A 24,843-nucleotide genomic window follows, 5' to 3' on the forward strand; every position below is an offset into this window, starting at 1 on the left:
CGATGCACATTTTGAATGCTTTTAAATCCCAACTGAAAGTTTCGAGTAAGTTTGTGTTTGCATGCTTAATTTTTGTCTTGTTGATCAGATTATTTCAGCTCTATCACCAGGTCTATAAAGTATTTTCAGTCCAATTGTGGTAAATGTAGCTAGTGACGCACAAAATCGAGCCTGCATATCCAGAAGTGTTTGCATTCACGTACTGAATCGTGAGTGAGTGTCTTTCAGGTCAGAGAGTTGGGACGTAAGAAGAGATAAAAGAGCATTTAAATCACATGTTGGAGAGGAAAGAAGGTCACGCAGATGGCCATATGAAAAGAAGAGGAGGGAAATCAGGCCACCTGTTCTCTAATGACATGGAAAAGAAAGAGAAATCACGCTGACTGAGGACGGTCCCCACTCGCAGGTGCTCGGTCACAGATCAAATAGGTCCATGGCTTTTATATGTCCTCTGTTGCTTTCGTCAGGCTTTAAGGAGAAGAGGTGCGTTTGTGATTCAAAAACCTTACAGACATGTGGAAGTTATCAGCCAACAGACTGGCCTATCCTTTCTTCCTTCACCCCGTTTTGTCTCGCGGCCCGAGAAATGCTTGAGGGAAACCGGGAGGAAGAGAAAGAGAGACACAGAGGTAAACACAGAGAGAGAAAGGTGAGAGCAAATTGCGGTTTAACGCTTGTCTGCCATCGGAGTCCTTTAGCTCCTTAATAAATGGCAGCAGGCGCGCGGCCAGAATGCGCAACTGATGGGATAAGTGACAGGATGCATGTTTGTATTTCCGTGTGCGTGTGTCGAAAGATTGATCTGATTAATGTCTGTGTTGACTGAACTCTGAATTTACACTGATGTATAAACACGTCTCCAAAATGCAGCGTGGGTATCGCTTTACAAATAGACTTGTGTGTTTATATATGGGTCAGTGACAAATAAGGATGTCTTGAGTTGATGAGGAGGAGAAATCTTGAAAAAAAAAATGGTTTAAATGCAAGCGCCAAGTTCTTGAAATGTAATCTTCAGGTTTCATACATTATTAAAAAAATGTGCAGCACTTTCTATTTTGTTTCAGAGGCTCTGAAAATGTCAGGTGGTGTAACCAAGTAAAAGAGTCATCACATATTTTCTTTACACCATGAATACACCTTTGGTGTATGCTTTTTAATTATATTTAAAAAATAAATTTTATGGATTTTTTAAAAATACTAATAATATTATACATGTAAACTAACGTTGAAAAGTTTGGTGTCGGTAAGATATTATAATGTTTTTAAAATAAATCTCTCATGCTCACCAAGGCTGCATTTATTTATATAATACTGCTGTAAAGCAGTTATATTGTGAAATATTATTATCATTTATAATAGCAGTTTTCTATTATAATACATTTTAAAATGTAATTTATGCTTGTGATCAAAGCTGTATTTTCAGCATCATTACTCTAGTCTTCAGCGTCACATGATCTTCAGAAATCATTGTAATATGCTGATTATCAGTTGAAAACAGGTGAGATGCTTCATATTTTTGTGGAATACATTTTTGTAAAAATACAACAACAGTTGTATTTTTATTAACTAATGTTAACAAAAATTAATACATTCTGTAACGAATACATTGTTCATTGTTAGTTTATGCATTAAATATAGTAAACAAATGGAACCTCGTTGTAAAGTGTCATATTGACCCCAAATTTAATATTGTCCCACAACTGACCCCTAATGAAGGTGTTTATGAATATTTCTCCTTACGCTTAAACAAATCATAGGAATTCAGCCTAGAATTTATTTATAGACTGACACTTTGCATTTAGCCCATGTGTGTGTTCATGTGAGGTTCTCTAAATATGTACCATCTGTGTAAATACACGTGTATATGCACTCATTACACACAAGCCCAAAATGTTTGCCTGTTTATAAAGAGTGTCCTTAGGGACTGGAAAACATGAAACTTAACCTTTATGTTGCTCTCGCTCTCTTGCAAGCGTGTGGTCCAATACACACTGTACTTAGTTTCATAGGAAGAGAAATAAACGTGGACATTCATCTCCATAAAAAAAGCTGAATGAAAAGAGATGAGATGAAAGATGAGAGCCATTCAGACTCGTTGTACCTCATATATATACTATCAGAGGCGTGATTTCATGACAGTTGCCAGTAAGGATGAGCATTCAGTCGGGTTATGATACAATTAATCATACTGAATATTACAGCTTATGAAACCAAAGACTTTGGCTTTGAACTCTTGTATCTGGTTTTCAAGTTGAAAACAATCTTTGAAACAACCAATAATGCAGTCTAGGAAAAATTTATGGTTGACTTGATACCTTAAATCATGCAGCTTGTTGACAAGATTACTTTTCTAAGTGGCCAGACTTAAAGCAGGAGAAAAGAAAAAAAAATCCAGAGATTTACATTTAAGAAGGGATCTGTGAGACTTGGGAATGGGTTGTTTTGACATGGTCCAGTAAGAAACCACCAAGCAACAATCTTGCAATTACACAGAAACACACCAACAGCCATTCAGAACATCTCAGCAACCGCATACATTCAATCTGAAGTAAACAAACATGAACACATTTAAATAAAGTCCATGTAGTTCAGCTGGATGAAGAGAGATTTAGATAATGTTCTTTAAGTAAGATGTAAATTTACTTTCCTGATTCTCTGATGAATGGAAAGTTTAAAAAATGGCATTTATTTCAAATAGAAACATTTTGCATCAAAATAAAAATGTCTTTAAAATGTCTATTTAATGCATCCTTGCTTCATAAAAGTATTAAAATAAAGGAATAATTCACACCAAAAATGAAAATCTGCTCGTCCAAGATTAGGATGAGTTTGTTTCTTCATCAGATTTGGAGAAATGTAGTATTGCATCAGTGTCTCATCAATAGATGCTCTGCAGTGAATGGGTGCCGTCAGAATGAGAGTCCAGCTGATATAAACGTCACAATAATCCACAGCACTCCGGTTCATCAGTTAACATCTGGAAAGCCAAATGTTGTGCATTTATAAGAAACAAGTAACTTTAAACCATTGCTTCCGGCTAAAATATGAGTCCACAATCCATAATAATGCTTCCTCTAGTGAAAAATGCCATCTCCTCTTGAGCTCTCACATCTGTTTTGGCTTGTAAACAGTGCTTGATCTGTGCAGATTACTCTCCTGATTCAGACCAGATATCTTTTTCACTGGAGAAAGCAGCATTATTGATAAAAGTCTGTAGATTATTGATTTTAGCCGGAAAAAATGATCTAAAGTTAAAGTTAATGCTGTATTTGTTTCATCTTTTGTCCTCTCCAGATGTTAACTGATGGACTGGAGTGGTGTGGATTATTGTGATGTTTTTATCAGCTGTTTGGACTCTCATTCTGATGGCACCCATTCACTGCAGAGCATCCATTGCTGAGACACTGATGCAATGCTACATTTCTCCAAATCTGATGAAGAAACACACTCATCTACATCTTGGAAATTTTCATTTTTGGGTGAGCTATTACTTTAATTTCTTTCCAAAAAAATAAATAAATAAACTAACCCCAAACTTTTCAATGGTAGTATTATATATTGTATGTTCAGGGTGAAAGTTGAACTGATAGCTGGTATGAAATATATTTTATAACATGTGTTTTAAAATAGCAAGGTGTGTCTCACAAATAAATGACTTGTTTTAACAATTTTTCAAAACACCATGAATATTTTTAATAAAGTCCATGTAGTACAGCTGAAAGAAGGCAGTCTTAACTCAGCTGTCCTTTAAGAAAGAAGTTGTTTCTTAGCACTTCATTGACCGAAGCCTCAATCTCACTCCCTAAGTGTGTGAAAAGCATTAGCGATTAACTCTCGGATTTGGTTTATTTAGAAGATTAATTCTTTCCCTAGGAACCAATGCCTTCTCCCCCGGCTTCTGCCTGACATCTCCATAAAGCAAAGCACGGGGGAAACCGACCTGAGATAGAGTAACAGTAAAATCCTCCAACTCGCCACATTTGTGGATTTACAGCTGGCTGGGGGAGATCCGGGCCTCCCTGAAAGCCCAACAGTAACCCCTCCCGCTCCCGTGCACCTGCCTCCCACACACACACACACACACACACACACACACACACACACACACACACACACACACACACACACACGCACACACACGCACACACACACACACACACACACACACACACACACACACACCTGATAGATGGTGGACAGAAACAGGTGGAAATCATTTCAAGACACACCCCGAAATCCACCGCGCTCTTCGAGGAATGCCAACACAAACATCAAGACTGAGTCGTCTCCTGTGATGTCCTGTTTTCAGTCCACAAAGAGATGGATGGGATAAACACTTAAAAATTTTCCCGATGCTCCCAGCGCCTTTGATATTCAAACACATTTTGTGAACTTTGACTCTTTGAGTCTAAAACCTCCACAAGACCAATGGCTTTCTTATGGCTTGCACAGATAAATTGCAGAAATCTTAAAGCTGATGTCAGCTGAATGGATCTCTGGAGAAGAGTGCATGAGTAATGTACTGACAAAGACGGCAGCCTCCCCTGCGACAAGAATCATTGTTGGATCCGTTTTCAATTTGTGCAATGTGCAAAATAAATCAAATGCTGAGGGACCCTTAAAAAGCACAGCCATGGCAACCTTACAGGAAGTTCAAACAGATCTGCGGTTTCCTGTGGCGTCAAATAAGGCATGTCCACACCTGACAGAGGAAGAGTCATCTTCAAGGGTCTGTCAGACATGAACCGAAACACGGTTGTGCCACATCGAGAGATTTCAGTCTTCACATTTTCCCACATTTGCTCTCAGTTTCTTTTCGCGGTCGGGTAAAGAAAAGGTGCAGAGGATGCAGTTGGTTTTCCTCAAACCGGATCATTGGCAGTGGCACAAGTAGCCATTAATAACTGCAGAGGAAGCCCAGAAAAATCACACTGAAAAACAAGCTAAGCGAGTGCCTCCAATTTGATGTTAAAATATTTACTTTCAGCCACCTGTGGGAGGTCTCTGTTTCTCGTCTTCGCTGAATTAAACCGCGTTACAGCTGCAGTCCCGGGATGCAGAAGTGTTCTGCTAATTGTTTCTGTCTTCTGCACAGATGAAGGGTCACATCACACATTACACAGGCCCGGATAATTACAGCCTGAACGTTCAAATGGTTTGGTTAGTAACTTCAGAACTGTAATAGAGGTATACAATAGAGCAAAGTGGTTTGAGTGTGAAGGCTTGTTATATAGATAGATAGACAGATAGATGGATGGATGGATGGATGGATGGATGGATCTCCCTCATTTTATCTATTGTGAAAATTATACAGAGGTAAAGTGCTAAACAGGTACAGCAAAGCATTCACATATATTCCTGCTTCGGAATAATGTTTATTTGGCATCAGTATTGTTATTTTTATGGGCATGTAGAGATCAGAATTAGATTAGAAATCAGATTAGAATTGAGGTGTCGCTGACCTCTAGTGTTGAGATGGATGAACTGAGTGTGTAGTGAACACAAACTCATGTTCAGGTCTACTTTAAAGCATCAAAAATCATGTACAGGAAAAAAAAAAAAAAAAAACATTTTTTTTTTCGCTGAAGAGAGCAAGGATTTATAAAACTATTTCATAAAGATTTAGATTTAAGATGCAAGGTGAGGAGCACACTGTAGCTGACAAGGATGTTTGGACATGTTGCACGATAATACCTGATATTCTTATAAATATTAAGGTATTTAAAAAAGCCATTTGTTGTGTATTTTAAAGTACTGTGATATTACCATCCCTGCCATTTGTTGTGTATTTTACAGTACTGTGATATTACCACACAGAGAATTAAAATTCAGCCAGTTCAGGTAACTTCTAACTTGAGCTACACATTCTGCGTGAGACTGAAAAATGTAAACATTTAATTCATACATTTTCTACATCATCTTAACATCTTGAAGCATATAAAACAAGCCTCTCACATTTTGTAGATTATATTAAAAGCTTGTATGTTCATTATTAACACCACAAAATTATTTTAAATAAGTCTCAATGCCAAACCTAGTTGCTCTCAAATCTTTTATTTTTGTTCTATTATTCGACGTTATTTATAAAATATGAAACAGTTGGTTTGCAAAGTGACTATTTATCTAATAGACTTAAAAAAAATCCCTTTTATTCTTCTTTGTTTATTTTATTTTTTATTGAACATATATAAATACAGAGCTCAAAACAGATTACAACAACAAGAGATATAATACAAACAATATACATGAACCAGGGTAAAAAAGAAAAACATAACCCATGGGTAATATAGAATTTAAAATAACTGAATATATAAATCTGCAATATATTTTTTTCTCTATAAACACGCATCCAACGTGACAGCTGTTTGTCAAAATTCAAATATCAACTGATTCGTTTATTTATTTTATTTATTTTTTAATGATTGACTGTAAATGCCAATCTAGTTAAATTGCGAATACAAGTGCTGCGAACGAAAATCTGCCACAGAAACACAACACGCAAGCAACTTTGTGATTTTACTGCGTACACTTCGTTATAAACAAGCGCTCGCGTTGAAGCGCCGAAAGTGCGGCCGCTGAAACCTCATGGCGTGTCCATCCCGGGGCGATGACGTATCTGCGAGCAGTCAACAGACGCACGCACGCACGCACGGTCCGGACCGGAGCTACACCGGGGCCACGATCTTTCTCTTTTCCATCGCTGCCAGTGCGTTTTGGCGATCTGTTAAACGTCGTTCACACGAGGCGGCAAGAGTAGAGTGTTTACACGCAGCAGACGAGGCGGTTTGTGGCGGTTCTCGTGCATGGCAGCCCGCGCCGGAGTGTGACGCCTGTTTTTATTTGTGTTCACTGCGACACGGAAAGTGACAGTGCGGGATTCCTCGCTTAAAAACATGACCGGAGCCTTAAACACGCTGTGGCACTTTAGTTGATGGGCTTAAAGAGTCAGTTTTAGTACTTCAGTCGTCTTGCTGTAGGAGAGCAGGCCGGTGGAGGAAGCCTCATCTTCATCATCATCATCATCATCATCACCCCACGCCTGGTGTTTATAGTCTAATGTTTCAGATTCAGATACACCTGTCAGTGCTTAACTTATTCTTGAACACGATGAGAGCAAAGCAACAGTATTAATAGTGGACCTGAAGAGCACAATGCTGTCCACATGATGTGAGAGATTCTCTTTTAATGCGGATTAAACCCATTCAGATTGACTTTGGAAGATGTTGTAGGTGTTTACGGCTTTGTTAGGATTGCTAAAGAAAAGAACCAAGACATAGGACAGAGTGAAATGCCTTATGCAACCCTTTAAAACAATACCAGCGACGTATGAATGAAGAGAGGTGCAGCTATGATGTGAGGTGTTAGTGTGCGATGCGCTTGTTGAGGAAATACTGAACTGGGTTTGAGAGATTTGATGTTTTGTAGGTGAGTGAGGGGCTTGTGTTGGTGGCGTGTGCTCCAGCTCTCTGGAGATGAGAAAATGAATTGCGAGGAGCAAGCTGTAGATTTGTGCAATGTGTCTGAGAACACTACATCACGCCCCGCGGACGAGATCCTTCCCCGTGACGGTCTCCTGCCGGCGGATGGAGGTCAGGGGGAACGGGTTTGCTCCGTCCTGACCCGGTTAAAAGACGTCCGGCCCAAGGAGGATGGTTCCTCTGAGCTCAAAGCAGTGCATAGTAAAAACAACGGCTCTGTTGTGGTGTCCGCCGACTCCGTTAACGGCTCTGCCGGCGATCTGCAGCAGAATACAAGCACGTCTGAGGAGCCCCCGGCGAGCAGGTGCTCTGTTGGAGACGGTGATGATGATGGTGAGACGGATATCGGTGTGGATTTAAGTCTGGATGAAAATGGTGTTTTGGAGTGCGAGCCAGCGGCCCAGACTCAAAGTGAGGAAAGTGCCTCTAGCTGTGAGAACTCTCTAACATCAGAAACTGTCATAGAACTGCATTCACAGCAACCTCCGGAAGAGCATCGTGAGGAAACCGTGTCAACGCCTACAACACCAGACAGTGGAGCTGGGAGTAAGCACCGGTCCAAAAGGGTGACCTTTCCATCAGACGAAGACATCGTCTCGGGTGCGGTTGAGCCGAAGGACCCTTGGAGACACGGTAAGAGCTGTACAGTGCTTGCATCACTTTTAAACCCTCAAAGATCGAGTCACATCCCAAACTCAGAGCTCATCTCCTGCGGTTTGCTTAAAAGCTGTGTGTAATTGTGCTCAACTGTTCGGTCCCTGCTGAGTAGGGTACTGACGTGGCAGAAATATCATATCACCAGATTTTATCATCTTGGTTTCACTATTTTGCAAGTCATCTGAGCAGTGCAGGCAAACTTATTTCCCTGTTTTAAAAACAAAGCCTTATAAGTTGACGAAAATATAAAATAAAAAAGAATGGCAGATATTTAGGCCAAGGTGGGTGAAGATAAAAATCTTTGTCATTATTTTATCTTTGTTATTAAAAATAAGAACAAAGACATTAATATACAAATAAAACAAACAGTGCTTTATTTTTCACGTACAGTAGGTGTGTTTAGCAGCAGCATTCAAGAGATTGAATTAACAAATATAAAAATAAAACACTATACTTCACTATATGGTGACTGTTTTAGGTTTCTTTATTAAAGTTCTTTGGTTGAGATTTGTGTGTGTTTTTTTGTTTTTTTTGTTTTGAAGAGATCGTTCACCCAAAAAAGAAATTAATACAGGTTTGAGCGGCAGCATGTTATTGGGCAGCTGTCACTTTAAGAGCTGCACGCATTTAATATTCAGGCAATATCCATTTTTCTTTCAATTGTATACTTCCACTTTAGACATGAGCAGCTGTGTTTATATGTAAATCTTGTGTTTTTGACAGTATTAGTGCAGTCAGACACAAAGGATAACTTAGTCCAGTCAACCCTCTACATTGCGACTAAATCTTCACTCTGGGCGACTAAATGATGTCTGATATTAGCCGCTGGCTAATGAATTCTCAGATTTTACTCGCCAGTGTGAGAGTTGGACGCCAAGTATAAGTTTAGCACAGATATATTTTTACTCGTCGAACACACTGACTGAGCGCTTCACAGTTTCATTCTCTGTCAAGCGATTTGTGCTGTTTCTCAGTTCATCTGAATGGATGTGCAGCGCACCTGTATTTGACGTACCGTGAACTCTAGTGTAACGGCGCTCTATCAGGCGTTTTGTGGTGTTTCTCAGTTGATAAGAGAGGTAGAGAGAGGGTATTGAGTTACATGCTGAATTAACACACTACATGTAAATGATAAGCTATGTTGTATTTTCCAATTAAAATAACTGAGTTCCTTTGGATTTTTACAGCTTTTAAGAACTGCCGGGTTTTCCGGTAGTGGGCGGAACTAATGCACAAATGTCAATCTCATTGGCTGACGCTCACCTATTATCATCCTGTTTTGATTTCAGCCAATCAGTTCGAGCGAACGCACAAAACCTGATTAATTTTCATGCACCCAGCAGCTCGTGAAACCTTAGTATGTTATACTGTTCTTATTAGTAGAATTCTAAGTGGTATTATTATTATTATTATCTTATAAGTATTATCATTAGTTTTTCCTCATTTTTTACAGAAACACGGAATGACCAAAAAAAAGCACCACCAGTCCTAAGTTGTTAAACTGACTAAAATGCATTACACACTAGGGCTGCACAATTAATCGAACATCGCAAAGGCAATTCTCAGAGTTATTATTATAATTTTCATTATAATAAAGTATATCTATAATGAAATGCTAAACGACATAGCCATTATCACCGCTTAGAACACAATGAAATATTGTGTGCCTTAATTTTTCTAAGTAGCCACATTATCTCACAGAAGAATTTTAGTTTCAAACACTCGACTGACGTTATGAAGTGAGTTTGGAGTCAAAATGTTATTAAATGTGGTATTTTCACGTGCTCTCGGATGGAGCAGCATTTACTACACAGAGCCGTAGCTCACTGAGAAGATACGCAAACAGCTGTCATTATCACAAACGATTTTGTCGATTTCATAATCCTACGATTATATCGTTTGCGATTATGAACGCGATTTTGAATAGCTTATCAGAGAACTACGGCTCTGTGTAGTAAATGCTGCTCCATCTGAAAGCAGGTGATGGAGATTTACTCCTAATCATAGAACTGGCTTTACTGACAAAATGTGCATGACAATCGCGATTAATTGCGTTCGATTAATCGTGCAGCCCTATAACACACACACACACATGCATATATGGTACTGTATATCAGTCTGGCGAGTAAACTAAAAATTTAACTAGCCAATGGCGATTCAATTGCCAAGGTGTCCATAGAGGGTTGTCCAGTAATAATCAGGCACTTTTTTTAAGTGTGCGTGCTTCAGGTGTACGCTTTCAGAAAAAGCATTTTTGTCCATGATTAATAATCATCTTATCGCACACTCCTACTGCGGAGTTCTGAACGTGGCTTCTGTTACCTGTTAATGCTCGGAGTGATTCAGGCCTTTTCCTGAAAGCCTCCCGTGATCCAAAAGACATTTGATCCGTACGTCATCCAGGGTCATTCAGCGGCTCCATAACAACTGCAGAGATCTGCTGCTGTCCGTCTGAGCCTCGGGCAGCTGTCTCACAGATATGGAGAAACCTCTCGAACTCTTCCAGACGGTGTTGCGTAAGGCACATTCTGAGACATCAGCATCTCGTAGACCGAGTACCAGTTAATCTCTTGGAAAGCACAGTGATCCAGTACCACACGTTGTTCTGCTTGAGTGGCTGCAATGTGTGAGATGTTTTTGAGCCAGCAAAAATATAACAGCATGTGCTTTGCTTTCTAGGCCAAAGGTTTTCGAGGTGTGTCTCCATTTACACAGGGATTCTCCTTTGCGTATATTGCACTGGTCAAGGTGTCGTCTGTCACTTCAAAAAGTGAAACAATGACGCTGTTGAGAGCAAGACACAATAAACCCAGTGTTTTGTCTGACAGATGCTGTTTGTTTACTTAGCATTGTCACATTATAAAGGCACCTAGAAAACTCAGTGTTTAAAAAATGTGTTATTTTACACAGTTTAGCCTAGTTTTAACGTAAATTATGCAGCTATTATTTCCAGTTTACTTAAACACAATTTAGTCACCTTTAAAAAATGATACTTTAATTTACATTCAAATATAAATACATTACATCAAAGTTTATAACAGTTTAAAAATACATTGGGAACACTACTATAACAATAAGGAATACTTGACGACAAGCTGTTGAATTATTAGAAAATAATAAACTTCGGGTGTGCATTATTTTCTAATAATTCAACGGGCCAGAGTCAATTATTCTGCTACTATGATTACCACACCTCAAATATTGTTCAGATGATGTATTTCAAGACTTTCATCAGGTTTTTGTCCTTATAATGTTCTTGCGTCGTTGCGTGTAGGGTTAATTTCTAACAGATCTAGCCAAAGCATAATTTTAGAGCTAGCAATGGAGGATCGAGCCATTGATAGCAGACTAATGCAGTTATTAATGCAGTTATGAGTAGAGCCCAAATGATATAGGTTTTTTGGGCCGGATACCGATATTAGGGAGAAAAAAAGACGATATTGATATATCGGTCTATATGCTTTGTGTATATTATAGTACAGTACCCATCTAAAGTTTGGACACTTTCCCATGTGTGTGTCCAAACATTTGACTGGTACTATATATAGAATACAGTATATACATAAACAGAACACATATATGCATAAACACATTTTTTTGCAATGATCACTCAAATGTGGTGATCAGACACTTATAATGATGTGACAAAGATATGTAATGGAGGCAGGGAATTTAACAATTTAACAAAACTTTATTATCCAAAGTGAGTCTAACATACACTGAACAGTAAAGTTAAAGTTTATTCAACTTTAATTCAATTTAATTCCATTCAATTTTATTCCGTTGAAGTTTATTTCACTTCGGAACATTCATTCATGGTTTTGCACTACTGTCTTCACACACAGACGAAACTAACTATGCTAACAAGTGTGAGAGGGATCTCAAGGAGTGTGGTATCTGCTGAGGTTTACATGCATCAGTGAAACTGCTACCTCAGAGGCACCTTCCGTTTTCTTTCAAGTTTTATTTCCTTGTCATTGTTGGACTACAAAATCAGTGGAAAGACTATATTGGAACTTAACCACAAAGATTTAGTTTTTTGCCATTTTTGAACTTTGGTGGATTGTTGAAAATATGAATGTGAACCAAAGTACTAAGTTTGATTCCATATTGATTGGTGAAAATATCTCTGTGAATCTGAGGTTGCATTTGAACTTAAAACAGAATGCAGAGTTTTTCTCTGTTTGATTTTTTCTTAAATACAACTTTGAAACTATAAACCTGAACTTATTTTGTGTGGACATTTCATTCAATTTATTATTTATATATTTATATGATTATTTTTGTAACCGGTGGCTTAAAGAGCTATTCTGGGTAAAATGGTTATATTTGACAAGACTGAGCTTGTCTGGCTCCCGAACTAATCAGATCAGATTGTTAAATTTGTTTAAATTTTTTTTTAATAGTTAATATTCTCTCCTTAATCTGATAGAAATTTTCTTCACCAAATTCAGGGGATCCCTTCAGCTCAAGAAACTCTCGTGAATGCAGACTCGAGTGTACGTCTAGAGACCCTCTTTCGAATGAGACCATCCCCGTGTCGATAGCTCCCGGTGTTCAGAAGTTACGGGTTGTTAAATTTGCGGCCCGATGCCGAACAATCTAGCGATCCCGGGGGGCTACCGACGCATGGAGGGTGGCGTTCGAGAGGGCTCCTGCTTTGATGCAAATTTGCTGCGCCGTTAAGGAGATATGGCCGTTCAAAGTTGGTTTTCCATAGACTTAATGCATTTCATCCATGTTGCTCTGCTGGACAAACTATGTATTTACACCATTTCATACATTTTATCCGCGGTATATGTTCTGTTAAAAAAAAAATCATATTGGTGGCATATTCGCTGATAACGATATATCGGCAACAGGCTCATATCGGCCGATAAAATCAGCAAAATGATATATCGGTCAGGCTCTAGATATGAGAGAGAGAGAGAGAGTGTGTGAATTACCTCTCTGAGTCTGTATGTGTATCTCAGCAGTGTTCAGGAATAGCAGCGTCTCTAAGTAATAGCAAAACTGTAAGTTCATCTGTTCCAACAACAGTGCCATTATTACCTCGCTAGTGAAAAAAAAAAAGTCATGTAGCTTTTAAGTTGCTAAACTATTTTACTGATAAAATCGTCAGAGCCGTGCTGACAACACATTTCTGTGAGTGTGCATCTGTAAGGGAGAGAGAACGGGAGAAAGAGAATATGTGCTTGCTGTACATAAAATTAAAGTTTGTGGCAAAAATATGGAAATAATTTCTTTTTTTATTGTATTGTTTACTATATTTCTTTGCTTGGCCAATGTCATTGGGGTTTTGGTTCTTTTGCTGTTGTAGGCTGTAAGGGCCTTTGAAATAACTGAAATCATTTGGCGAAGTGATACGGACATGCAATGCGGTCAAGACCTGCCTGGAACTACTTCAGCCCTGAAAATAACTGCACACCTTAGAACATTCGTCAACCAATCAGATTTAAGCATTCAACAGATCTGTAGTATAATATACAATAATATATGATAATGTTAATTAATGCATTAAGTATTGTGAACAATAAACAATAGTTTTACAGTATTTTTTAAAATCTTGGTTAAAGTTGCTTAAATGTCCTATAATGTATTACGAACGAACATAAATTGACAATGAATAATAATGCAGATTTATGTTATTGTTAAAAAATTGCTTAGTTTGATACCTAATTCATTAACTAAGTTTAACAAATGTAACCTTATTGTGAAGTTGTGTCTATGTATGATGTTTGATAGATCATTAGTAATGTTTACTTATATAAAAGTAGTATCTAATTTGGTATCAGCAGTTTACGTAGTATTCATATAATCCTCATCGTGGAAAAGGGAGCTTGGAATTGGAGTATTTTCTGAGTATTTAGATTTTTTTGCACCCTCAGATTCCAGATTTTCAAATAGTTGAATCTCTGCCAAATATTTTCATATCCTAACAAAGATTACATCAATGGAAAGCTTATTTATTCAGCTTTCAGATGATATTTAAATCTCAATTTTTTTTTAAAATGACCCTTATGACTGGTTTTGTGGTCCAGGGTCGCATTTGTGCTAATAGCCTTATGTTTAAGTTTCTAAATAGCTAGCACAAAGATTGCTGGGTCATTTCCAAACTTGTTGTCCCTGGAGTTCAAGTGATCCCAGTCCTGTTCCTCCACCATTGTGCCTTTGAGCAGGGCACAGTGTGCTAGGACGCTTCAGCAGGACTGTCTTTGCAAATATAATTGCAATAGTTGAATTACTATTGTGCTTAAACCCTCATCTGAATGTGACTTTAACATTTAACACTTCAACCACATCCCATATGTGGTTGAAGACATACAGCAGACTCATAATTGTCACATAGTTACCTGTGCATTTTTTTTTTTCCCCTCAAATGCAGTTTTTCATGTCTATAACTTGCTTTCTAATGCTCTTTTGTCATTAACTGTGATTAGGAGGGAAGCTTTTATGTCACAGGTGTTGGCTGGGTCTTATTTCACAGTCACACATTGTTCTGTTGTTATTCAGGAATGAGGAAGTAGTTTAAGTCACCTGCCTGTACTGTACGCTCTATAATTTCCTCATATTCTGAGGCTGAACTTCCCACTTTTGTAGCTTGGTTTTCTACACCATTTCCTCAGAGTTTTGGTCTCAGGGAAACACTACAGTGTTTGTGTGTCACCTACACTGACTTCATGAGCCAGTGCATCAGATTAGAAACCAAACTGTGTGTTCTTTGTTATTCGGTTGTGTTTGCGCTGCAGTGATTACCTACTTATAACATTTTGAAATATGAAGGATATAATTCACATCTATGCATTTAATAGATAAATTGCATCACAATTTCAGATAAAACTAATCCGTTACAATAAAATTAATCAGTTTTTTTTTTTAAGGCTTTTGTCTCTTATGCTCACCAATGCCACGTTTATTTTTTTTTAATTTTTTTTACATGATTCCCAATTATTTATATTCACGATTTCTAGTATTTGTACAGGGTTGACTTATTTCAGTGTTGTAATTAGCAATTCATGTGATTTTATCTTTGAAGCAGTTTTGAAGTTTAAGTTTATGGACCTGTTGCCATGACAGCAAGTCCAGGATGAGCTTCGAAGAACCAAATGATCCAAGATCATGCCAAATCGTCAACAGTCAAATCCAGCTAACTGAGTTAGCGACGTACGAAGAAAGGGCCCTTGATCTGCATCTTATCCCATTCCTATAGGTGTATGTTTATGAATTTGTGGAGTAACCGCTGTATAATTTCCAGCTCTTTGCAAATTTATTTTTGACATTGCCACAGGATTTCATTGCTTCAATTTATGTGACAAAATCAAAACAAAAGCATGCACATCCCTGGAAATACTCTCCAACAGGATGCTTGACAAGAATTGATCATGAAAATAGAAAAAAGTCGGCACACCTGGGCACATAGGTGATGTTCCGAGCGTGCATGCAACAAAAAAATAAAAAAGAAAAGAAATACAAATAAAATAAAAATAAATAAACCAAAGAAAAAAAGCCATTTGTGTAAGGTGATCAATCACCTGTTGTATAAAGGCATGTGGGTTAGAACTTTTAGTTGTCTGATGAAAAAAGCCATTTGTGTAATGTGATCAATGTTGTATAGTCTGCTATTCAATTCTTGTATTTTTGGAGCCCAGGTGTGCCGACTTTTTTCTATTTTAATGATAAATTTATGTGACAAAATATTGTTTCTTAGCAAAATTTACATAGCTAATAATTTTGTCAATCTATTCATCAGTTTACATCCTTGGGTGTTTCTAGACATTCCTGAGACTTCTTTAGGACAGATGTCTCTCATGTCTGACTCTAAATCAGACAGAAAGCGACGTGCCACATAACGAACCTGTGACCAGCGATTGTACCAATTTTGACATTTTACCATTTCATTTTTTCCCTTTAACCTATTTGATATATATACTTTTGTCTTTATTTAAAGGTAGGGTAGGCAGTTACTGAGAGGCTAGCAGTAGCAAGCTAGCTCTGAAAGCAAAAGATCCCACCCTCTTAGATCTGAAAGCTAATGATAAATGATTGTGTGAACATTTATGGTCCTGCGTCTTCCACTGATGATATAACTGCATATAAATGCATTTAGCGCACTTCACTTAGTGGTTGCTGACTTTCAACCAGAATATCAAAAAATGTTTTTAAACTAAATCACCTATCCTGTCTTTAATGTGAAAGGAATTTAAAATGCTGCATCGCTCCTATTGTGTTTTAACGTCATGCAACAAGATATTCAAGAGGCTTTTTAACTCTGCTGGTGGTTTCATTCAGGTACTTTTTGATGTGTCTTAGCGAGGGTGTGTTTTAGGGTGGTGTTAGGGGTTTTTATAGAGTCTTTTTATAATCGATTTTCATGCGCATCTCCTCAGTAAAGGTGCTCCTGGTGATTAGTAGTATATCTCCAGCACGTGCGTTCAGATCAGGGTTGCCAGGTTTTCACAACAAATCCTGCCCAGTTGCTTCTCAAAATTAGTCCAAAACTAGCCCAATCACGTTTCTAGGAGGTTCCCCGATAAAAATTGCATCCCGGGGTTAAAATATAAGTTTTTTGGCAGGGTTGCCTTGGTAAAATTCTCATTTTAGGGGCTAAATATCACGTTATTGGTATTGGGGTCACTTCAACCCGCGAACATGGAAAACAACCGCAGACTTGGCAACACTGGTTGGCATTTACTACACATAGCCGTAATTCACTGAGTCTACACAAAATCGATTTTTAAAATCGCAGGCGATTCTTTGTCGATTTTGAAAGCGATTTTGTGTAGCTTGTCGGTGGACTACGGCTCTGTGTAGTAAACGCCGCTCCACCTGAACCAGTGTTGATTGCTTTGGTCAACTTTGGAAAACTTTTGGTGAAACTTTGGAAAGCTTAGGGTACGTTTAAATGACAACAATGTACTAAAAATGGGTTGTTTGAGTTTGTTTTGTATTTGGTGGAAATTTTTGTCAAAATGATCCCCATTCACATCCACGATAATGACTAAAAATGCTGTATTATGCATGCCAGACCATCGATATTGTTTTCAATAACTTGTACTTTGAAACCCATTTTTAAAAGTTTATATTTTCAGGTCCCCAAAATGTCATTGTCATCTAAATAAATGGCTGAAAGTGAAACACGTAAAAAGTTTTCTATTTTTAGTTGGAAATGATGTTGTGTAAAGTCCCCTTAGCCTCCCTCACAACATAAGAAACTGAAGGCTCTTAAGTGGCATTGATGTTTCCATGAAGAACCTTTAACATCCATAGACCCAACTATTGCATAAAATGTTCTTTATAGTAGAAAAAGACTATGAAAATGTTCTACAAGCTATGTTCTTTTAATATTTAAAATATTCTTTGTGGAATGGCTCTCCATTAAGAAAATACTAAGAAAATATGTTCTTTTTGGAACTGTATATGTATATGTATACCATTTGAATGTTTTATGCATCTGTCTAGCTTTAGTTGTGTTATTTAGTTATTTCTATTACGCTTTATAATTTCAGGCCAGCTAGCAGGCTAAGCACACAGGTTGGTTTGGTTTTTCTCAAACAAATAATGTGGCTGATCAAGCTTTTCCTCATCACGAATATCAACAAATCTCATACTTTTAGCAGCTCAAGTGATTGGCCTTCCTCACTGTAAAAGCCTGACTTTTGTTGTCACTGCAACCTTACAGTAATAGCAATGATTTCAGAGAGGTAAGAGGAATAGAATATTGCTTTATTTTATTTCTGCTCTTAGTTGGTCTGTGAGTCATTGGGAGGCTTACAGAGGAGATTGTAATTCATGTCACAGTTTCATTTGGTCTGAGGTCCTTCAGTTTTGGGAGCAGTTTTTTGCTTAGTCTGAAACATTGGAGTTTTATAACAGTGGCAACATTTTTGTTCAACTTTAGCCACTTTTATGTCGTAGGGTTAAACAGATTTCATCCTTTTTTTTAATTTTTTTTTTTTTTTTTTTTTTTTTATGGTCACCTTATAACATGTTTGGGACATTTTTACCATTTTTTTGTTTGTTTGTTTTTAATGGCTTTTATTTATTTATTCTTGTCCTAGACCAATCTTTTCTACTTTGCAGTTGTTTGAGATTAATATTTTTACTTTCAGTTTCTACCTACATTATAATGCTTGGCAGAATTAGAAAAAAAAATGCACATTCCTTATAAAAAATGTCCATGGAATTTTTAAGATTTTATTAATTTACATGACTTTTTCAGGTCTAGAAATCATACCTTTGAAGTTAGGCTACCTCATATATCCAAGACCATGGGAACCATGCTGTTTTTCTTTTTTCTTTTTAAAGGTAAAGTAACTGGTTTAGTGGATGAATCATACTAAGAAATAGTCCTATCTTTTTTGTGTGTGTATGTGTTTTTGTGTCTGTGTGATACAGTTTATTTAATAATAATTTCCTTTCATTTTGAGGCCTCCTGGTTGAGAGCCCTCATCTTTTTTTTTTTTTGAAAATATAATAAACAACCTTTTATTGATGAAATAACATGATAAAACTATTAGGTTTAGAACAGTTTGTTTAGAACTAAACGTATAGTAAATATACAGTTTTAATATTTACTATGTGAAAATTATTTCTCTCAGTTGCATCATTTCTCAATCAGCAGTTTTGCTCCTAATAAAGATTTGGCAGAAGTTATGGTTCTTGTTTATGAGGGACATAACTGTGTCCGTGAAGCACTTGCTTGAGACTGAGAGTGAAGAAAACACACCATTGTTGGGGATTGTTAGTGTGTCAGTAGTGCCAAAAGTGCCCGTATATATGTATCTAGAAACACTGATTATGAACACTTGGTTGTGTGGTACATTTTGTCTCATGCCTTGAGCGGAGAGAAGATGAATGTGGTGATGTCTGGGCTTGTTTGAAGGAGGAGGACAGCATGTAGTCTTGCTCAAGCGTGCGAGCGTTCGCGTCTGTACCCCGAGGGGCTCGATTCTGTCTGCTGACAGCACCTCGCGCTAATTGCCAAATTTTAGCTTTTGTTTACATACATGTATATCCTTATCAAATGGCAGTGCACAGTTTAAAGGAGCTGTCATTATCTGTGCTCTGAGGAAGACCAGGTCTTGCTGTACTTTCCGGTTTGACGTTTGAGCAATCGCACTCCTAGAATCTGTTTAAACTGAGACCTAATTACCTTTCCGCCTGAAGGATACACTTTTATAAACTTGTGCAATATGCCGTCTTGATCTCTCAAATGTTTAAGATGTTGACCCTGATCAGATGGCTTTGTTTCCTCACTTATTAATCTTCTACAATCATAATTATATTATGCAGTAATTATCCAGAGGCCTCGGGGCAGGTGAGTAGACTCTTCCTCAGATTTTCAGGGATGTGTTTCACAGGAAAGTGTTCATTTACACTAGCAATTGATATTCTGTACTTAGTGTTAACCGCTGGCTCCAGGACATGCTTTTTGTGCTCATAGAAGAAGATATTTTGAGAAATAACCCCCCCGTGAATATTTTCTTGGCCTTTATGTTGTGTGAGAAAGTCATACAGGTTTGGAATTTTCCATTTGTGTGAATTGTTTATGTTCTTCTAGGATTGTGTACTGCAGTGCCACTCTCTGTGCGTTGATTGAAGTGTAATGAGTTTAATCTGAAGGAGCAGTCTTTAGTTTAGACGTCTGGCCAGCTCAGCAGCACACATCAGTAAGTGTTCTCCACCGGTGCTTTTGGAAAGACGCCATTCAGAGGAATGCAGACCACAGGTTTCCCCAAAGGCTGTTTGCTGATGGACCGTTTCTCACTGGGTCTCCTCACTCCTGTGATGCCAGGATCCTTCTCTTCATGGCATGGACTTTATGATTTTATCTAACACTCAGTGCCAGCTGCTCTGCCTTCTGTGACCCTGCTGAAGGCTTCAGCTGTCAACATGTGAAAAGAGATGGCATTTATCTGTGTGCATGTGGAAGTATTAAGGAGTGTTTGGTACTGCTTTCCCATTTTGGAAAGTCTGTCTTTCTCTGGGAATGTTTACCCACGCTGAGACTAAAAACCTAATGCTTTTCTAAGGACATGCTGTACACGAGCACATGGAGCACGCTCATGGCCATAAAACACACACACGTTGACTGCAAACGGATGGTCAGCATCTTCTACACCTTTTTTTAATGGTTTTTAGTGGATTTGTTTTTTGTTGTTGTGTTATCTGTGATATAGTTTTATGTGTCTGTGATTTAGGTGTTTGAGGACAGAATCATGTTTTTAGTGGATAAAATATATAATTTACTGTATTGTTTGTCATATTTAGGGCTATTTTTTTTTTTTTTTTTTGATCAATAAATCAGAAGTAGGGCTTTTTATATAAACTCTCTGTGAATATTAATGTGCAAAACGTCAGAATGTCATTATTGTAAAAATATTAATAAATTACGAAATTATTATGATTGAATCAAAAAGTTTTTTTATTTATGTTTTTTGGGATTGTTATTTTTTTATAGAATTGTTATTTTTTGATTTAAGTTGAGGAATCCAGAAAAAAATAGTGAAAAAAAAAGGAATCAAGAAAAGCTTAAATTTGAGAAAAATTTAACAGAATTTGGGAAAAAATAAAATAGATTTCCTGCATGACTAGGGATGTAATTATTCACTCAGTTCACAATGTGATATAATTCACGATACTGATTTCATGATACAGTTTTCACATGTTTTTACATTTTTTTTAATTTGATTAGATTTAAGACAAATAAATGAAAATGTGTCATTTTATTACTTCTCAGACAAAATGCTGTATATTTCTTTGTGTAAGTAAAATATGTCAAAAAAACAAAACTAAATAGATTTTTTTTTAATCCCAAATCAAATAAATAAATATCTCAAATAAAAGTAATCTCTTCTTATAAACAAACTAAGGCTTTGTGTGTGCTCTTTCCATTTACAGTTAGAGGCAACCGCTGCATTTTAAGCACGATCCAAACAAAGATGCAGCAGGTAAATATAAAATTGTGGAATTTGTATAAATGAGAGTAAGGGTGCTTAGTTGTTTGTTTAATGGTGAGGGGAATTTTGATAAAGAAAGGAATTTGTTAGACTTGAAGTTCATGCTTTTCATGACAATTTTCTTTGTAAGGTGATTTTTATTTTATTGTATTATTATGATTCAGATGCAGATCTATAATTGGCTTAACCAGTGGTGTGAGATTGAGTCAGACTTTCTGTTTGCACTTATAATAGAAGACAACAGGAGTGTTTGACAAACCAGTTTGAAAACAATCATTTTTCAGTGAAATGAATGGTGCAGAAATCACACACTTCAAACTCTCTACTAAACAGTGTACATGCGACACATGCCGCCTCTTGGCTCATTGTGATTATAATTGGTCATTCGAAGTCTTCTGGGGCTGAAATGTTTGGCTGTAATGAGCACAAAACTCCTAACTGAACTGTCCCCAGATAACTGATTCCCAGCATAACTCCACAGTCTTCTCACATCATTAAATTAATCCAGCTCCTTTAATTTATTTATTCGTTTGTAGCCATGTAATACACAGGACTATGACGGTCCCCTTGGCTTCCTCTGAACTAACACATGCTCATTGCATTGCTGATAAAACCATCTGAGTGAACTGTTAAATATTAACCACTTTCACTAAGAGCAATGTTCACTAGTGATGATTATTTCCTGTGATAATCTCTGAGGTTAGTTGTACTGCGTGCGCGCGAAAGGCCTCGGTTTCCTGCAGTTTTTGTGTTGAATGTGTTGTGACTGGTTGACGGTGCACAAAATGCTGTTTTGTGTTTTTTTTTTTTTTTTTTTTTTTTTTGGAAAATGGTAAACTTTAACCACTGCTGTTAATGGTTAAGGTTACAGCAAATTTGTGCATGAACAATAAATGATGGTCACAGTTTCATTGAAGTGAAAAGTGATTAAATTCATGTGAATACGAATGCATTTTAATCGTATAAACTTCTGGAATGCATCCAACTGCTTTGTACAACATTGTGTTTTAATTATTGGGCTTTGCTTTGGTATGGCTTGCATATTGAATACTACAGATGAAGACTGGATTAAAGAAGTTTTGTTGAAGCGCCAGAATGCGTTCCAGATCTCCGCTCATAGAGAAGGAGCCATTGGAAATCTTTTAGAGCAGACTTTAGTTTAATTAGACTGCCGGAGGAGCAGAGAGAGACTCATGATGCACTCTCAGCTGAATCGTCATGTATTGGTTTATATTTACGGCCCGTGTTAGTGATGGTGGTCATGATTAGTCTGCAGCTTATTCAATGATAGCAAGTGTGGACAGACTTATCATTAGAGTCATCAACCCAGCACATCATCTCTAGTCAGCGGTTCACGGTGCAAACTTTTACTTTTTATCAGAAGCGAGGAATTCTTCAAGTTTTCTTTAACCTAATGACCATATACCACATGTGTGATATAAACAAGCAGAATCCACATTTGCCCATTGCAATAATTAAACATTTAAGATATGCTAATATCCTGACCGTCATTACAACCACACTGATGTAAACATAGCACAGCTTTATTCTCGAATTCATCTAGAAGTTGGTGCATAGTGAATTAAAATATCTGCAAAGATGAGCAGAAGAGACGTGGAAGATGTTTACGTGCAGCTCCACTTACTGAAATGATGATGCACAAGCAGATACTCATGCATTTCATGCAGAAAAAGTTGATGAAGAATGAAGAAGAAATTCAGTGCAAATACTGAAGGATGCTTGATGCACCGAAACACATTTCTTTGTGAAACCTCAGGCCTGCAAAGCTTGCACTGTGATTGTGTTTACAGTAAACATGCTTCCCGTCTGTTTAAACTCAAAGAGGGACGGGGTGAAATTATTGTCATATTGAAAGTATTGGTAATCAATCAACAGCATGCACAGCAGGTTTACTTAAACCTTCGGGTGAAAATGACCCAGAATTATCTTTTCAAGTCTGTTATGATTGTTACTTACAATGTGAAATTAATGCACAGGAAGGAAATAGACAGATAATTGCTTTGAGAAATATTTTTTCACAGATTTTAAGAACAATAATACATTTTATATTATTATTATTATTATTATTATTATTATTATTATTATTATTATATTGGTATATATTGTTAATATATTTATAAAAGTATTATTATACTGATTTAATTCAATATGTATTTAAGTGGTAATTGTTACTACTTCTTCTAATTTTCATGGTGCATGTGTTTTTTGTTTTAGAAGTGGTTATTGTTACTACTATTAATAATTATTTTTTTGTTGCATGTGTTTTTTTTTTTTATGTATTAATATTAAGCATGCCAGAATTATTTTTTTATTTTAATTGTATAATTTTCTCTGAGATATAGTTATGTTAACAATGCTTTTTTGCACTTAAACGGTCACCGTGCATTCATTCTGAATTGCTTTTGGTGCCACCATTGCTTTGAGATTTCAGTCGCCTGTTATTATGTTATGGTTAATATGTTTGCATAACAAATAACACTGTCTGTGGTATCACCGCAGTGGACATGTGAGTGAAATGCTCACACTTGTAGAGCCTGGTATTTTAGTTTAGCCTTAAACCATCCCACACTGTGTGTTTGTGTGTGTGTGTGTGTGCGTGTGCGTGTTTGTTTGTGTGTGTGCCTCTTCTCAGAACAGTAAGTCTGAATGTGGTCATATGACTGTGGACAGCGCTTAGAAGATCTAGACCGCTTGATTCTTTGCGTGCGTGTGTGTGTGTGCGTGTGTGTGTGTGTGTGTGTGTGTTCATGTGATACTCAAATCGCAGTGTACACAGACCTCTCTCAGTCTCCCCAGAGACCGATCGGTTTCACTCGCTTACATTGTTCAAACTCTTCCTTGTCCAGATGCTACACATGTGCTCTCTCACAGAACCTCCCTACGAAGGCAGTATTTTAAGGCATCGTAGGAGCAATTGCTGCTCCAAACATAATGAGATGAGCCGGACTTTAATTTCATGCCCTAGAGAGCCGCTTCCATCCGATCAGCTGTTGCATATGCTGTGTAGTATATTTCCGCATGACCTTTGACCTTGTGTTTGTGTGGTTTTGTCTCTGCAGCCCAGAATGTGACGGTGGAGGAGATTCTGAATGCCTACAGACAAGCATGCCAGAAGCTCAACTGCAAACCGATCCCTAAAGTGCTCAAACAGATCCAGGTAACACACATTTATCCATTTATTCTCTCACTTCTGCAGAAACATCATGGAGATTCTTCAGTCCTTGATTCAAGACTAGTGATGCAACAAAAATATTCAGCTGAAAATTAAAATGAGACTGTTTTGGAGGGCTGAAATCATTAATTAGCGTTTCTCCGATGGCGTGTTTTGACTGTTAACTACAGCAGGTGAACATGTCAGCTCTGTCAAGACTTGATTTCTAGATTTAAATCAATCTTTATTTTGATAAACTGTGTTTATACTGGTTTCAAAACTTGTGCACAAAACTTAGAAGCTTTGCACAATAAGATTTGCACTTGCTGGGCTCTCAAATTCTGTCAATTTTATAACTAAATTCAGGCAATAATTGTATTTTGATGCTCTTCAGTGTGACAGTGTTCAAGCGAAATCTCAGGAAAGCCTTTCACTGTTTATAAACTCCTTAGTCAGCTAGAAGAAATTAACTTTAGAGGAGCATTTTGTTAAATATATGCATTGTATTACATATTCATTAGATTCTTACTTTTTTTGTTTTTATGTTAATGTATTGTCTTAATGTGTCATGAAAGCA

At 37.2% G+C, this 24,843-nt stretch overlaps 1 protein-coding gene across 1 annotated transcript in view; it reads left to right on the forward strand.

Annotated features, from left to right (window-relative positions):
• Positions 1-6,596: 6,596 nt before the first annotated feature.
• Positions 6,597-24,843, forward strand: part of LOC109110322 (protein phosphatase 1 regulatory subunit 37-like) — a 36,750-nt gene continuing 18,503 nt past the window's right edge. The window contains 2 exon segments of the mRNA XM_042774761.1: positions 6,597-8,111; positions 24,175-24,272. Coding sequence (XP_042630695.1) covers positions 7,481-8,111; positions 24,175-24,272 — 729 coding nt within the window. The 5' untranslated portion in view covers positions 6,597-7,480.

The sequence above is a fragment of the Cyprinus carpio genome, chromosome A18, assembly GCF_018340385.1.
Source record: "Cyprinus carpio isolate SPL01 chromosome A18, ASM1834038v1, whole genome shotgun sequence".
NCBI classification, from domain to species: Eukaryota; Metazoa; Chordata; class Actinopteri; order Cypriniformes; family Cyprinidae; genus Cyprinus; species Cyprinus carpio.